The sequence below is a fragment of the Procambarus clarkii genome, chromosome 8 (assembly GCF_040958095.1).
Source record: "Procambarus clarkii isolate CNS0578487 chromosome 8, FALCON_Pclarkii_2.0, whole genome shotgun sequence".
Classification (NCBI taxonomy): domain Eukaryota; kingdom Metazoa; phylum Arthropoda; class Malacostraca; order Decapoda; family Cambaridae; genus Procambarus; species Procambarus clarkii.
In genome coordinates, this window is record NC_091157.1 from 42,539,651 (window position 1) to 42,555,767 (window position 16,117).

At 44.6% G+C, this 16,117-nt stretch overlaps 1 protein-coding gene across 6 annotated transcripts in view; it reads right to left on the minus strand.

Annotated features, from left to right (window-relative positions):
- The window catches only part of phtf (putative homeodomain transcription factor), a 97,282-nt gene that overhangs the window by 17,599 nt on the left and 63,566 nt on the right, over positions 1-16,117 (minus strand). For 4 of the 6 annotated variants that reach the window (XM_069317688.1, XM_069317672.1, XM_069317677.1 and 1 more), the window contains 2 exons: positions 10,788-10,910; positions 2,049-2,220 (listed from right to left, as the gene is read on the minus strand). In XM_069317688.1, coding sequence (XP_069173789.1) covers positions 2,049-2,220; positions 10,788-10,910 — 295 coding nt within the window. The remainder of the gene's footprint in view (positions 1-2,048; positions 2,221-10,787; positions 10,911-16,117) is intronic. The other 2 variants (XM_069317691.1, XM_069317680.1) reach the window with 1 other exon arrangement.

The window sequence follows — 16,117 nt, forward strand, 5'->3', positions numbered from 1 at the left end:
GGAGCTAAACCCCGCCCACCAGTAAGGTAGCCTCAGGCTCTCTATCTATAACCCTAGGCGGCAGTGTGTCTGAAGGACACACCCCAGCCAGCCGTCTGCAATTATCAGCTTTGCGGAAGGCAAGGTTACCTGACCTGACCAAGGTTACCCTTGGTTAATCTGTGGTCATTATTCTGAAAGGTGAGATCCCCTTAATTCCTAGGGACCGGCACACTTGGAGTTCTCAAATTCTACTGTTTGACTGACTGGTGTTTGTGAATATCAACTAACACATTTATAGTGTGACACCCGACCCAGCAGGTAAACCAGCACGGCGAAGTTCAAACTCCCGCACAGTTGCTTGAACAACTGCCGAGTGACCCTGGACCCTCTCAGAAACAGCCAAAAGCAGGACTGCAGCTGGAGCAAAGCCACAGGAGGGAAAGACATGGACGCTGTTCGAGAATCCCAGACAAGCCCCAGCCAAGTCTGAACCTGGGATAGAACCAAATGGGACGTCCTTTGGGTTCATCAGGAACCCAAACCCCTGGCAACCAGACAAGAGTACTGGCTGGGAGCTCATACCAACCAGTCGTCGAGGTAGGACAAGACCCAAACACCTAGGAGATGCAGACGAGCCATCACAACCCGGGTAAGACGCGTGAAAACGTCAGGTGCCAGATTCAGCCCAAAGGGAAGGTAACAAAAGTGGTAAGCTTGCTGCCCCACCACAAAACCTAACCAATCCCTGAACTCCAGATGAATGGGGACATACCAGTAAGAGTCCCAGAGGTCCAGAGACACCATCCTTGAACCCGGCTCCAATAGAAGCCGGACCTGGGACAGAGTGGTTATCCAAAAGGAGGGACAAGGAATCCAGCAGTTCAGATGGAATAAGTCCCGAACGAACTGAAGATTTGCACAGTCCCGTTTGGGGTTGATACTTCCTCGGCTCTGTTTCGCTGGCTGTTTTGGGTGTTGTTCACCTCCAGCCTGCATTGCACTGCCTGGGCTGGTTTGGTCTTTGGCCCGCATTTCTTTTTTTCTCTTTCCGCGCCATTTTCCTGGCCTCTTATGTTCAGCTTGTTTCGAGTTGCTAGTTCCGAAGCTTGGTGCTCTTCTCCAGCTCCAGTTCTTGGTCTTTTGCCCAATTGGATCATTTCCTCCTTGCTGCTGGCCTCTTCTTTTCTGGCTGAGATTATGTCGGGTGGGCTCCAGAAGGGTCCTTAAAACTTTGGGGTTTGTTGGTATGGCTAGGAGGTGCTTCACCTCTTCTCAGGTGACTGTTTCTGTAAAGCCCTTTGTGCCACCAATTCTGCCTTGGTGGCTGCTTTGTAGATTGCTAAGGTCTCCTGGGTCCCTAGTTTTGGGGTTTTCCTTTTTGGGTTGTCCACAGTGTTTATTTGATTGATTTGATTGCCTCACACTAATGGGGTTCAAAAGTTTGCCATTCTCGGCTGTCCTCGTGTCTCTATCCCGGTGCTTGGACTATGTTCCTGGGCCTCTGCGCCCCTATTTGGCCAAGGGTCAGCTTTCTTGCCCGGTGGTCTTGTCTTCGATTTGCTACTTGCGGTGCTCCTTCCTCCCTGGTGTGTGACCATTTCTTTCTTCTCTGTGGGTAGTTGGCTTCAGGGAGCTACAAAGGGCTCCCCCAGAAAACAAGTGTTGAATGTAATGAAACACCAATTTCTGGGTGAGCCCCAGTGACTCCCTGACGCCCTCCCTCCCCAAAGAAGTCGAGTTCTTGCATCAGTCATCATTTTGACAGCATAGCAGCCTGAGAGCCGTGGCCTGCCCCATCCTACTCCCAAATGAGGAGTGGGAGGAGGGGGGGGGGGGGCAAATGAGTGGGTGCTGGTTTATAACATTTTCAATCATTTGTTTACAGAGTTCGGGGAGTTTTATCGTCATGTTCGAGCCTGCAGGTATCGGAAGCAGCCAGCTGAGGTTTGTTTCGTCTTGCTGATTTTCTGGGTACTTCCCTTAGTGGTGGAATGAATAAATGAATAAAATAAATAAATAAATAATCTAAACTTAGCAGAAATTTAATACAAATATTAAGAGCTTACCATCCATCAATGCACCATAGTCCCATGAAAACTGTCCCTGTACTCTTTTGCAGAGCTTGAACCCATTCTTGTGATCCATTAATGACTACATTATCCAACAATGTACCTAATGCAGAGTAGTCCACACGGTAGATGCTGGGTACAAGAGCAATCACAGTAGCCATCGTCAGACCTGAAATAACCATTGTTCAAGGTAACATGATGTGTTGCACTTGACTTCATTTGATAATGCTTTGCCAGCAAAAAGTGTTTGCAAGTGTGTTTAATAGTCTTATCTAATTTGCTACATGAAACTGAAACAACCCCCAGTATATAAAAGAAATGATTCAGTGGAGAGTTGAAATTATTGAATCTGCTCTGGCCCTGACCACCCACTAGGATTTTTTTTTTAATTTCTCCTGCCACTGTTTTGGGAGAGCCTACAATGACTGCTTGGCATATACAGAACACATTTGCCTTATAGCAATTGAAACCTACATCAAGCTAATTTTTAATGTTGAATCTAATGAAATCTGCTTTTAAGGAAATTTTAAAGCACCATGTAAAATTTGAAACTCCAGCAGGCACACAGGGTTCACATCTGCTTCACCCCGTATATCAGCCCAGGATATGTTTGCAAAGACAGCCAGCTGAGGAGCATATTTTTGAACATCATGGGTGCGAGGGTAGATTAAAGGCTGGCTAGACTTAATGACACTGCAGACAACTTGAGATTGATGAGCTTGGAACAAGGAACCAAGGTGACAGGATCTACCCACAGACAATCTACCCAGGCAGAACTAGTGGCACAACGATAGCAACGAAGAGCCGCAACTGGAGACAACCCATGATGTACACCCGACCGGACCAACCAAGCATCAATGACCAAAGGACCCCATTCGGAAGCCAACTGACTTGTTCTTCAACAGTAAAGAAGCAGCCAGATGCAAATGAACTAAATGCTTGCCAGTGCTAAAGGAACAAAACCCCCGGTGCCAGAGGAGAGCATGAAGCGTGCCCATCCAATAACCAGAGGTGAGAGAAACCAAGAACAATTCCCTGAATAAAAATTCCTAACAAATGGAGTCATCATAAACTAAGAAGATGAAAGAGACGAGAAAACACTATTTAGAGACCATGAAGGCTCAATGGGTGCATGAGCACGCCGGAGATGAAAAAATGCCTGAGTTAGCTTGTGAAATGGAGCCTGCGTTCGACCTAGAACTCAAGTTGCACAAGCTCCACCAATGCTGAATAACATAAGGCAATAATATTCAGCATAAGATGCTGATCAAGGAAAAGCCAAGACAAAAAAAAGAGAGGAAAATCCGCCAGATATCGAAAGACGGCAACAAAGAAAAAGAGTGATGAAATAAACGATATGACACCTCACACTGCTGCCTCGAAGAAATTCACAAAATCACTAGACAATGGGGAAAGTAAAGAACAAGGGGGAAGAAGGAACATGTTCCTGAAAACTGTATATACTAACACAACCCGTTCTCGCACTTTCGTACAGTCAATATTGACTTATTAAATAAGTGCATATGTGACATACTAATTTATTGTGAATATTTTACTTTACCTTGAAAAGCTTCATAGAAAACACCGACCTTACCTAACCTTCTTAGTATGTTAAGATAAGCATCTTATTGCTTCAGTATTACAATTATTACTTAACCTATACCTATAATAGGTTATTATAAGTATACAATTTACAAGTATTACAATTATTACTTAACCTATACCTATAATAGGTTAAGTAATAATTGTAATTAAGAAGCAATAAGATGCTTATCTTAACATACTAAGAAGGTTAGGTAAGGTTGGTGTTTTCTATGAAGCTTTTCAAGGTAAAGTAAAATATTCACAATAAATTAGTATGTCACATATGCACTTATTTAATAAGTGCATATGTGACATACAAATTTATTGTGAATAAATATTGTGAATATTGTGAAACCCCCCCCCCCCCCGTGGTTGGGAGCATTCTATGTCTACCATCGACCAGGACAGGCATCCAGAAAGGTAGGCACCCCAAAACAAACCCCTATTCTGGTGAAACTATTGCTCCTGAAAGCTGAACGAGTGAACAGAACTCCCCCAAACAAAAATTAGCAAACGAGCATGACGTCATCATGTTGCCGCGCCGACGTCTGTGTAACCCCCCCCTCCCCGGAGGAAGAAGGGGGGAGCCCCAGACCCTTGCGCCAATGACCCAACCTACAGTTCTTAGGCTGGATGTCAAAAAACACGAACAACACTGCCGACCGGGAAGTGGGAGGGATGCTGGGGAGCCTCTGGGACTCACCCAGAAAATAGCATTTCATTACATTCAATGCTGGTTTTCTGGGGGGAGCCCCGTCAGCTCCCGGGAGCTAACTACCCAAAGGAAAAAACAGGGACTTACCCAGGAGGCGGTCCGTCCTCACTCCTCAACACGAAGTCGAGAAACTGGCTGCAACTGCTGACCCAATGCAATGCAGGCCCGACCAGGCCCAGGGACATTCACCAGGTAGCCAGTGTCGACCATCCATTCCGTGGAAAGAGGAGGGAAATGAGACAGGCCATCCGCAAGGACATTGGACACCCCCTCGAACGTGAACTGCCAGGAGAGCCAAACCCCGAGAACTCAGCAGACGAGTCACCCGAAGCGATCAGCCCCAAAGAGCCAAGGACCACATCGAACCCCCTCGGTTCAAGTAATGAACCACCGAGGAGCAGGACTGTCGAACCGCGCGTGACTCGAACCCTCTGGAGCGACATCCACATTGCCGCGAACTCCCTGACCGTGCTGTGAGCCCGACGGAAGGATGGACCCCACCGCCCCTGGCTGGCCTGGTAAGCACTGGTCACAAAGCCCCAGCCAAGAGATGATGCGTTCGTGACCACACCGAGTGAGGGCTTAGGTAGGTGCCAAGGCACTGAACCCCGAAAAACTTTAAGAGGAAGCCAGCGACGCAAAGCTCCCTAAGGCCGAACCCAATGGTCGTGCGAGGCGGAAGGGACGTTTCCGAAGGAACCAGAACAGCCGACGAAGCCACACCCAACCCAGCGGGTAGACTATCATTGCAAAGTTCAGGGTCCCGCACAAACTCTCAAGCAACCATCTCGTGACCCGGAAGCCCCTCTGGAACAAACAAAAGCAGGAACGCAGGCGAAGCAGAGCCGCCGGAGGAAGAGACAAGGAAGCGGTACAAGAGTCCTACACCAGACCCAGCCAAGACTGAACCTGAGAGGGAACCAGATGGGACTTCCTCCAGTTCACTATGAACCCAAATCCGGCTTGCTGGGAAAGAACCAAATCCCTGGCGAGCACACACAAGCGGACCGGCTGGGAGCTCAGACCAGCCAGTCGTCGAGATAGGCCAGAACCCAAGCACTCAAGAGATGCAGGCGGGCTACCACGACCCAAGTAAAGGCGTGTGAAAATGGGAGGCGCCAAATTCATCCTGAAGGCAGGACAACGAAAGCGGTAACCTTGACACCCCACAACAAAACCGAGCCAGTCCCTGAGCCTCGGAGCCAGTACGCGTCCTTGAGGTCCAGGGACACCATCCAAGCACCCGGCTCCAACAAAAGACGGACCTGGGAGAGAGTAGTCATCCTGAAGCAAGGGCAATAAACTCATGGGTTCAGACGGGAAAAGTCTAGAATGAACCAGAGGTCCGCGCAGTCCCATTTCGAGACCGGAAACAGGCAGGACACCCACCTGAGGGTCATTGGCATTTCGACCACACTCAAGCGAACCCACTCTGAGATGAGACGACAGAGTGCAGGAGAAGAGGCCTGCCCCGCCAGCCCCGAACCCCCCAAGGGAGGAGGAGCCACCCAACGCCACCACAGGCCGCACGATCTGAAAAGCCCACGAATCGTGGGACCAGGTGTGAGCATACAGGGCGAGCCTCCCCCCCATCGCTCCGTCAATGGGATGAACCGCGAAAGAGCCGACGCACTTTATGAGAACCTAAGAAGCGGACAAGGCGATCCCTGCGCCGACCAGAAAAAGACAGAACTGGAGGCTGCACCTGGCCTAAATTTGGCACCACTGGCATACCACGACGAACAGAACCCAGAGCCCTGGCACGATATTCAGGAAATAAAGAAAAATCCAAAATATTTTTTCTCATATGCGAAATCAAAAGCAAAAACCACTGCCAGTATTGGACCTATTCGTACAAGTGAAGGTTCATACACGGAGGATGACAAAGAAATTAGTGAAATCCTAAAAAAGCAGTATGAGGACATGTTTAGCACTCCAATAAACAACATGAAGGTGGAAGATCCAGACAATTTCTTTATGCGGGATATTCAAACCCCGGTAAATATAACTGATATAAACACGAGCGCACTAAATTTTGAAAAAGAAATTGAAAACATGCCCATGCACTCGGCCCCAGGTCCAGACTCATGGAATTCAATATTTATAAAGAAATGCAAAGTGCCGGTAGCACAGGCACTCAGTATAGTGTGGAGGAAGAGCTTGGACACGGGGGAGATACCAGATGCACTTAAAGTAGCAGACATAGCCCCTCTACACAAGGGAGGGAGCAAAGCATTGGCAAAAAATTATAGACCAGTTGCACTAACATCGCACATCATAAAAGTATTTGAGAGAGTGATTAGGAGTCAGGTCACCAATTTCATGGAGACCAATGACCTTCATAACCCAGGCCAACATGGATTTCGAGCGGGAAGATCGTGCCTCTCACAGCTACTTGAGCACTACGACAAAGTCACTGAGGCATTAGAAGAGAAACAGAATGCTGATGTGATATACACGGACTTCGCAAAGGCCTTCGATAAATGTGACCATGGCGTGATAGCACACAAAATGAAGTCAATGGGAATAACCGGTAAAGTAGGACGCTGGATACTCAGTTTTCTGTCAAACAGGACTCAGCGAGTAACTGTCAACCATATAAAATCTAGTCCAAGTGCAGTGAAAAGCTCTGTACCTCAGGGTACAGTCCTTGCACCACTGCTTTTCCTTATTCTCATATCAGATATAGACAAAAATACAAGTCACAGCTTCGTATCATCCTTTGCAGATGACACAAAAATCAGTATGAAAATTACCTCGGCTGAGGACATTGAAAAACTTCAAGCTGATATTAATAAAGTTTTCGACTGGGCATCAGAAAATAACATGATGTTTAACAGTGATAAATTCCAGGTACTCAGGTACGGTAAAAATGAGGACCTTAAACATAATACAGAGTACAAAACACAATCAAATGTACCCATAGTAGGAAAACAGCATGTAAAGGATTTGGGAATAATAATGTCTGACGACCTAACGTTTAAGGAGCATAACCAAGCAAATATTGCGACAGCCAGAAAAATGATAGGATGGATTACGAGAACTTTCAAATCCAGGGATCCCATCACAATGGTTGTACTCTTCAAGGCACTTGTGTTGTCCCGTCTTGAGTACTGCTCAGTACTCACTTCCCCCTTCAAAGCAGGAGAGATTGCTGAAATAGAGGGAATACAGAGTACATATACGGCACGCATAGACGCAATAAAGCACCTAAATTATTGGGATCGTCTCAAAGCCCTCCAAATGTACTCACTAGAAAGAAGACGAGAGAGATATCAAATAATATACACCTGGAAGATACTGGAGGGCCAAGTACCAAATCTACACAGTAAAATAACAACGTACTGGAGTGAACGACATGGAAGAAAATGTAGAATAGAACCAATGAAGAGCAGAGGTGCCATAGGCACAATCAGAGAACACTGTATAAACATCAGAGGTCCGCGGTTGTTCAACGTCCTCCCAGCAAGCATAAGAAATATTGCCGGAACAACCGTGGACATTTTCAAGAGGAAACTAGATTTATTCCTCCAAGGAGTGCCGGACCAACCGGGCTGTGGTGGGTATGTGGGCCTGCGGGCCGCTCCAAGCAACAGCCTGGTGGACCAAACTCTCACAAGTCGAGCCTGGCCTCGGGCCGGGCTTGGGGAGTAGACGAACTCCCAGAACCCCATCAACCAGGTATCAACCAGGACCCTTCCGGGAAGGATCCCTATGAGCCCCCTGAGTACTAACAAATCAGACATAGGCCTACAACTAATCAAAGCCGCCTGCAGGTACTGCACCACCGCAGACTCCGCAAACAACAAAGGACAAAAAGGCGAAGACAATCGAAGAGCCAGGGCCCAAGCGGATTCCAAGGAAGAGGCAAGCACCGCCTGCCGACATGCGAGGCGAGAAGCATAGAACCACAAAACCGCATCACACAGAGTGGCGCGAAGAGTTTCAACAAAGCAGACAATGCCTGTACTGCAGAGGGCAGCGCACCAAACCCGGCAACGGCCCCAAGCGCCCCCCACGTCCAACTCAAGCCAATCCGAAGTCAGTTCAAGGAGGGAAAAGAAATGCAGGGCCGAAGCAAGCAGGCCACCGTACACGAAGGAACGTGGATCCATCATGAAAGCATAATCCGGGTCGTGCAGGTAAGCTGCAAGGGTTCCCGCACCTCAGAAGACGGGATGCAGGAAGCCAAAAACCTTTGGAAAGACGGAACCGAGGAACAAGCGGGATCACGGAACCGAACCCGAGGAGGGGTAGACACCAAATCCAATTCGTACGTGGAGGGAGCTAAAGAGAATTCTTCTCCTTGTAACACTAAGCCCTGCTCAGAGGGCAGAAAAACCCAGGGGGGTCCAACAGGGCCCAAGGCCCCCCAAGTCAACCCCTCCCCAGCCCAGAGGCCGAGCCGGCCTCCAAACCCCCCTGCCTCAAATGAAAAAGCAGGAACAAAGAGAGCCCACTGACCAGACCCAGAAACTCCAGCTGAAGGACCAGGCTCGAATGCCTCCGCCGCAACCCCAGAAGAGAACACCCGCGAGATCGCCAGTCTCTCAACACCAACTAGACCCTGCCCCGACTCCCTGGAGCAAGGGGGGCTGGAAGCAATGGGGGGGGGAGGGGGGAACCGGATTAACAACAGAGGGGAAAGGACTAGAAGGGCCGGACAGAACCAGAGCCGAAGCGACTCCCACCCCCAAGTCCAGATCCCTATAACCAAAACGGGGCAGTCTCGGGGCATCCGGGGTGGTTTGGGTGAATTGGAGCACGTACAGACAACACACGTCACATGACTTCAAGTCCAAAGAACCACCAACCCAACAGGCAGCATGGCAGAGGCACAACCAGTGAGTGTCACTCTGAGACAAGGGGACAGAGCAACCTTCAAACTCGCAAGACGCGAGGGAGACACAGGGGTCACATCTATTGAACCACGTAGCCCCCCCCATGGGGTTTCCCAGGGCCCATAGCCTTGGTTACACGCTAAAAGAAGCCCAGGCAGGGTACTGCAAACCGGCACCCAAGTCTACCAAACAAACTTCTATCCCCGGGACGTGTTCACTCATGGGTGCCAAGCACAGAGGGGTTTCTATAGGCCATTGCTCCTTGTGCCTTTCTGAGGGGGGCCAGGTTCTGGCTCATGGTTCCTGGTAGGCAAGAACTCTATGCACTTGTCTGATCCCAGAAAGTTAAACATATCCATTCAGCCTGGATAGCTCTGGGGAGCCGATGGGGCTCCCCCAGAAGTGGAATCAATATAGGAAGAGGCCAAACCCTCAAACATACCAGCAATACAAAGAAGCCTAAAACAACTACATAGCAGTGAGAAGAGGGGCCAAAAGAAATTTTGAGAAAGGGAGATTGGACAAACATAAAACAGAACCAGGACTATTCTATAAATTGATTATAATCAAATTGTGGGACAAGGATAAAATTCAAAGGTTGAAAATGGTTAACAGATTCACGAAAATTAAAAAAAAAATGTGTGAAGCATTAAACAAACAGTTTCAAAGTGTGTTTGTGCAAAATTAAAATTTCAGAAAACCATACAATAGAATTCCAGAAAACAACAGAGCACATAGAGGTGTCTCGAGACAAAGTGGAAAAAATGCTCAAGGACCTAAGAAAGAACAATGCAGTTGGCCCAAATGAAGTTTCACCATGGGTTCTGAGAGAATGTGCACCTGAGCTCAGCATTCCAATTTAACCGATTTTTCAGGCATCCCTGTCGTTTCTCCATCTTCTGCTGTGTGATTTGGTCATGTAGCTTAAGAATAAACAAAAAAACTTATTTAGAAGACTTCAGAGTATCACATGTACTTAACCCACTGCTCCCACCACTGTGTGTTTACTAGTTGTGTTTTTTGCGGGGGTTGAGCTCTGCTCTTTCGGCCCGCCTCTCAACTGTCAATCAACTGCTTACTAACTACTTTTTTTTTTATTTTTATTTTTTTCTCCACACCACACACACACACACACACCCCAGGAAGCAGCCCGTGACAGCTGACTAACTCCCAGGTACCTATTTACTGCTAGGTAACAGGGGCATTCAGGGTGAAAGAAACTTTGCCCATTTGTTTCTGCCTTGTGCGGGAATTGAACCCGCGCCACAGAATTACGAGTCCTGCGCGCTATCCACCAGGCTACGAGGCCCCCCACCACTGTGTGGAACCTGCTTCTGATCTTTTTAGTGTACATATCTTGAAGTGAAAAACAAAACACTTTCACCAATCCAATCTTTACAGAGAAAGTAACTCCACAGGAGTGTAGTTGACTGTCATTGAGGATCCTCCTGCTCATTCTCTTTTAGCCACACAAGTTTTAGGTGCATAACAATGTTAATTAATAAGAATATTGACTGATTCAGAGTGCCTTGTAATATTCTGAAAAAATGTAAAACTTTAGCATGCTAAACACGAAGCACAAGTGGTGTGTCTCACCAAACTGTAGATAGTGAGTTGTATGTTGAAGGCTGTCCACTTTGGAGATGACTGCAGAAGAGATATCCAGCACGGAGAGATCTACTTTCTTCGCTTCTACTCCTTCCCAAATCTTGCAGCTAACTAGACAGATTAATATGTTTCATATATTCAAAAATCAATTACAACCTTAAAATCTATATGACCTTTAAGATAAAACATACTATCCCTAAAGGAAAACTATACTTAGGTGTAATGTTGCAATAATAATAAAAATCCTGTGGCTATTTGAATTCTAATGTAAAAGAATATATGAAGAATTATTTTAAATACTGTAGCAACTTGAAAGAAATGGCTATGAAAATATCCTACATAAACTAGTAAATAAATAAATCAAGAGCCATTTCTATGGTGCTTCATTCATTTAAGATCTCACCTTCCTGAAGGTGGTGGTCACATGAATAATCTTCTCCAGACATTTCACATTCCTTCAAACACTAAAGACATTCGAAACATTTGCCAAAGAATTCCATATTCTGGATTAGCTACTCTTTAATCGATGCAGCTGTGCCTGGCTTGCACTGAGAAACAAGAGTGCATTGAAGGAAAATAGAGAGGACACAGGAAAAAGTGTAAGAGTAACAGGAAAAAAAGAAACAATGAAAGGCCAATGTTTCGGTGCATAATATGGAATGGGCTGGTAAGTGGAAGTAAAAGGTGAGAGTAGTTAAACAATGATAGTCAAGAAAGGGTTCTACACATTTATCAAGTAGTGCTTTCATAGGTAATGAGGCTAACTGGTCGGCCATCTTAGCTGACAAATGAGCCGCAAAACTAACCAACTTATTGGTTCTTATTTTTACAAATTTTTGTTATTTTTGGTATTTTTAACAACCTTATGCCAGTTCAGAATTGCGTAAATTTGCACAAAACATTTCAATACAAGATCATAGGAAAATGTTCTAACATTTTTTCGCCATGCCAAAGAGAAATACAGTTGCAAAACATTTTAAAATTATAAATACTTGTAATATTAAAACTCAAAGAAATTTAGACAACTAGATTATCCATTTCTATTGCTTATGCCTCTCTATTTCCAAAAATAAATGCAATGAATCAATGACACTCACCTTTATCTTTCCCCCATTCCTTTGAATTCTTAATATATTTACAGTGAATAAATGAGAACACTGTATATTCTTCTACAATGATTCATCCTTATTCACCAAGAATTATTAAATTATAAATTATTATTTATTGAAATGAATCACATAAAACAGATGCCAATGGATATGTCCATTCAAGTATGCACACACATTTCTTTCTTTAAACCACAATAGTACCATGAACAGTATATAAACTTGTGAACTCATAGAACAGTAAACAAGATTTTCCATGCTTTCATTTACATAAACAAAATCATGTTTTTCTGTGCATTTACAAATCTATATATTTGTATACTTGGGCAGCAGGCATTCTTTTCAACGTACTGTACTGTATTTGGTTAAACATGACTGCATTGCTGGGGTTAATCTTAAAATGTAAGCTTTCTATACTTACATTCTTGCAAAGCCACTAACATGCATAGCATTTTGGGCAGGTCCTTAATCTAACAAATAAATTTATTAAGAGGTACACTGTAGCAAAATTTGAGTTCAACATAATAACTACCATATAAATTGACAGAAATTATTACACTGGTGAAGTTGCATGTCTTAAGCACCAATATTGGGGGAGTGTGCCAGTGAGAGTTTGATGCCCAAGATAAGAAACTGTGAGGATGAATTTAGGTACTTTTTGGTTTTACTTTTGAATAATGCATAGGTCGGACAATTTTTTTAATTCATTAGGGAGCGAGTTCCATTGACTGGGTCCTTTTACTTGCATGGAGTGTTTCCACAGATTTAGGTCAACTCTGAGGATATCAAAGATATTTATATTTCTGGTGTGGTGCTCATGGGTTCTATTACATTTATCAAGGAAGAGTTTCAGCTTAAGATTTGCATTTAGGAACAAGGTTTTGTACAAGTAAATAGCACAAGAGAATGTGGCGTGAATGTATGTTTAGCATGTTTAGGGATTTAAACAGAGGGGCTGTGTGTTGTCTGAAAACAAAGTTTGTTATAGTTCTGATAGCAGATTTTTGCTGGGTGATGATGGGCTCGAGGTAATTTGCAGTGGCTTAACCCCACGCACAAATACCATATGTAAGATAGGGATAGATTAGTGCGTAGTATAATGAGAGTAGAGCATAGTGGGGAAACATAATACAGTATCTGATTTTAGAGAGTATACCAACAGTTTTTGCAACTTTTTTGGCAATGTGTTGTATGTGGGAGCTGAAGTTTAGTCGCTTGTCTATGTATTGGCCAAGAGACTTTCCATCATTTTTATTGCTAAAGTTAACATTCTCTATCTGAAATTTTAACTGTTCTAATCTTCTAATTGTTTTCTTAGTATCAGTATTAAGAGGAGCAATCTAGTTACCAAAATTCATGGTAAAATAACCAAAAGAAAATGAAAGCATTTATTTTCTATAACATTTCGTTCCTCTCTGGAACATCTTCAGGTAAAGACTGGATACATGTACAATTTTTAGTTAAATACACATTTGAAAGAGTTGAAGGAGTATGTGGTGAGGTGATGGGGCAATCAAACACAGGGTAAGCGGGATAGGGCCAATTAAACATAGGGAAAGGGGAAGTAGGGTCAATCAAACAGTTGGTATGATATTGGGTACAACTCTGGTGGGTGGGGAGATCTCGGTAGTGATGTCATTATCAGGTGATATTTGCCGAGATATGAGTCCGAGTGTTGACATGGAAATGAAATAGTTATTCTGTACATTTAAGGTGGGTCTTTTTCTCTTGTAAGTATAGCTTCCAAGATTTGCAGTCTTCTTTGGTTAGTGGTAGATTCCAGGGGCCAGATTCACGAAGCAGTTACGCAAGTACTTATGAACATGTACATCTTTCCTCAATCTTTGACGGCTTTGGTTACATTTATTAAACAGTTTACAAGCATGAAAACTTCCCAATCAACTATTGTTATTGTTATAAACAGGATTCTGGTGCTTCAGAGCTCATTAACTGTCTAATAATTGCAAACAAAGCTGCCAAAGACTGAGAATAGATGGAGAGGTTCAAAAGTGCTTGCGTAACTATTTCGTGAATCTGGCCCAAGTTGTTGTTGTTGTTTAAGATTCAGCTACTGGGAACAAAAAGTTCCAAGTAGCATGGGCTATGGTGAGCCCGTAGTGGACTTACCTGGCACAGGAGCGGGGCTGTAACTTGCTGGCCCAAGGATTTTTGTATTATCTACTAGCATTTTCCTAATAAGTGTCGTGTTATGTTCACTTCACACATGATTTCTGGGACACCAGCTTGTGGATGGCAAGTAAGTCTTCTTGAAAGCTTTGTGGTGGTCATACCTATATAAGGTAGAAGGAAGTAAGTAATAAGTTTATAGGTAGCAGATAATGAATACAAATTTGGGTCTGGGGCTGTCAGTTTCACTCCATTTGAAAATATGTTTTTGATTATTCTTTCTTCTGTTTTACACTGTGGGCTCATAGTGGGTCCGTAGTAGAGCTTTATAGTAGGGGGCTGTTTGCTGTTGTCTCTGTTGAGCCATTTTTGGTATCTCCTCTGATATGGTGTTAACTTTTCTTGAGGATCCATTGTTTATTAATACTGTACTTTAAGGTTTCTGCACAATTCTTCATGTATGTTATGCCAGGCAGAACAATGTATGGGCTTTCATATATATGAGTTTATCACACTAGTCTTACATCTATACAACCATTCACAGTGGCCACTCATACGCATTGCAGTGTTGGTAAATTTAGTGTAAACTTTCCATGAGGAATGTGTTGCTGTTGGTTCTCACCGAAACATTGAGGAAAGGGAATATACTATCGATGCATAGTTTGTAAGTAAAATTAATTACTGTGCCGAGTTTTGGGTAAGAAGAACGTTTATTCGCAGCAATTCCTGGAGGTCTTTCACATAATATTTACTTCGCTTCCTGGCCACCACTCAGACCCAGATCTCACTACATATCACTGAGTAATGACGACGTTCCTACTGGGATGTCTCCCTGTCCACGGAGAGTACCAGAGTTTTATCCAACGCCTTACCCAATGTTTGATTGGTTATATCCTCTTATCCTATGTTTGATTGTCACCATCATAATTACTATGATCAGGTATCCTCCAAAGGATACCTGATCAACTAGGCTGTGACTCATACGTCAGGCTGCGAGCAGCCGCGTCCAACAGCCTGGTTGATCAGTCCGGCAACCAGGAGGCCTGGTCGGCGACCGGGCCGCGGGGACACTAAGCCCTGGAAGCCAGTGGCAGCCAGTAGGTGTGGTTAGCTTGCTTGCTGCAGATCAGGGAAAATTAAGGAGTGTGGAATCGGCAGGCAGTGAAGACAGAAAGACCACTCCCAAAACCAGAAACATCTCGGTCGGTTGTTGCAGATATTAACCACTGAGCTGCGCCACAACAGAGAAAACACCTTTTTAATAATTCGTACCCATTCAAAATGCGAGTGCAGTAGGTTGTGTACGAAAAGGACTCTTGGGACCTCCAGTGAGAGACAGCCATCTTGGAAAAATTCCCAGAATATCCTAGGGACGCTGGCTTGCTCAGTTCCAAGTGAACAACCACGCACGCGCCTCTGGCTCCCAAACACCTGTCCGATGCGGTGTTGAAAGATCGCTCTGTCGGTGAACTTCAGACCGTATTGTTTGAAAAACTTAAGGGAGTCATGATATTGATGAAGCTAGGCACAATAAGGACCTAACACAAGGGTCGGATGCTAGCGATACAGCACCGATGAGGACGATATAGCAAGCTTATCCATTAGCAGTTGAGCACCACCCATGCTCACCCTTGTTATCTTCAATTTTTATAGATGATATATAGATGAATCATTTTCTGAATTCACTGATGATGCATCTGATACAAGAGGCTTAGAAGAACAGTGTTAGTAGCTTCCATGGTGTTATTTTTCATAGATCTTTTCAAGAATATCTGAAACTCTTCTAAAATGGTCGAATCTCTTCCAGAATGGCTGAATCTCTTCCAGAATGGCTAGCTCTCTTCCAGAATACCTTACAAAGCGACCTTTCAAGACTACTTTACAAACTGATCTTTTCCTATAATCTTTTCAAGATTACATTATACTTCACAAGCTTGGCTACATACCACCTACAGGTACTAAACTTAAGGGGCGTACGTGAGTGCGTAATTTGCAAGCACACAGAATGAAGAAACAGGAAGCGAATATCTATCTGTACCTGGTGCATCAGGAGCGAAGTCGTGCTGTGTGTCACTGTATAAATAG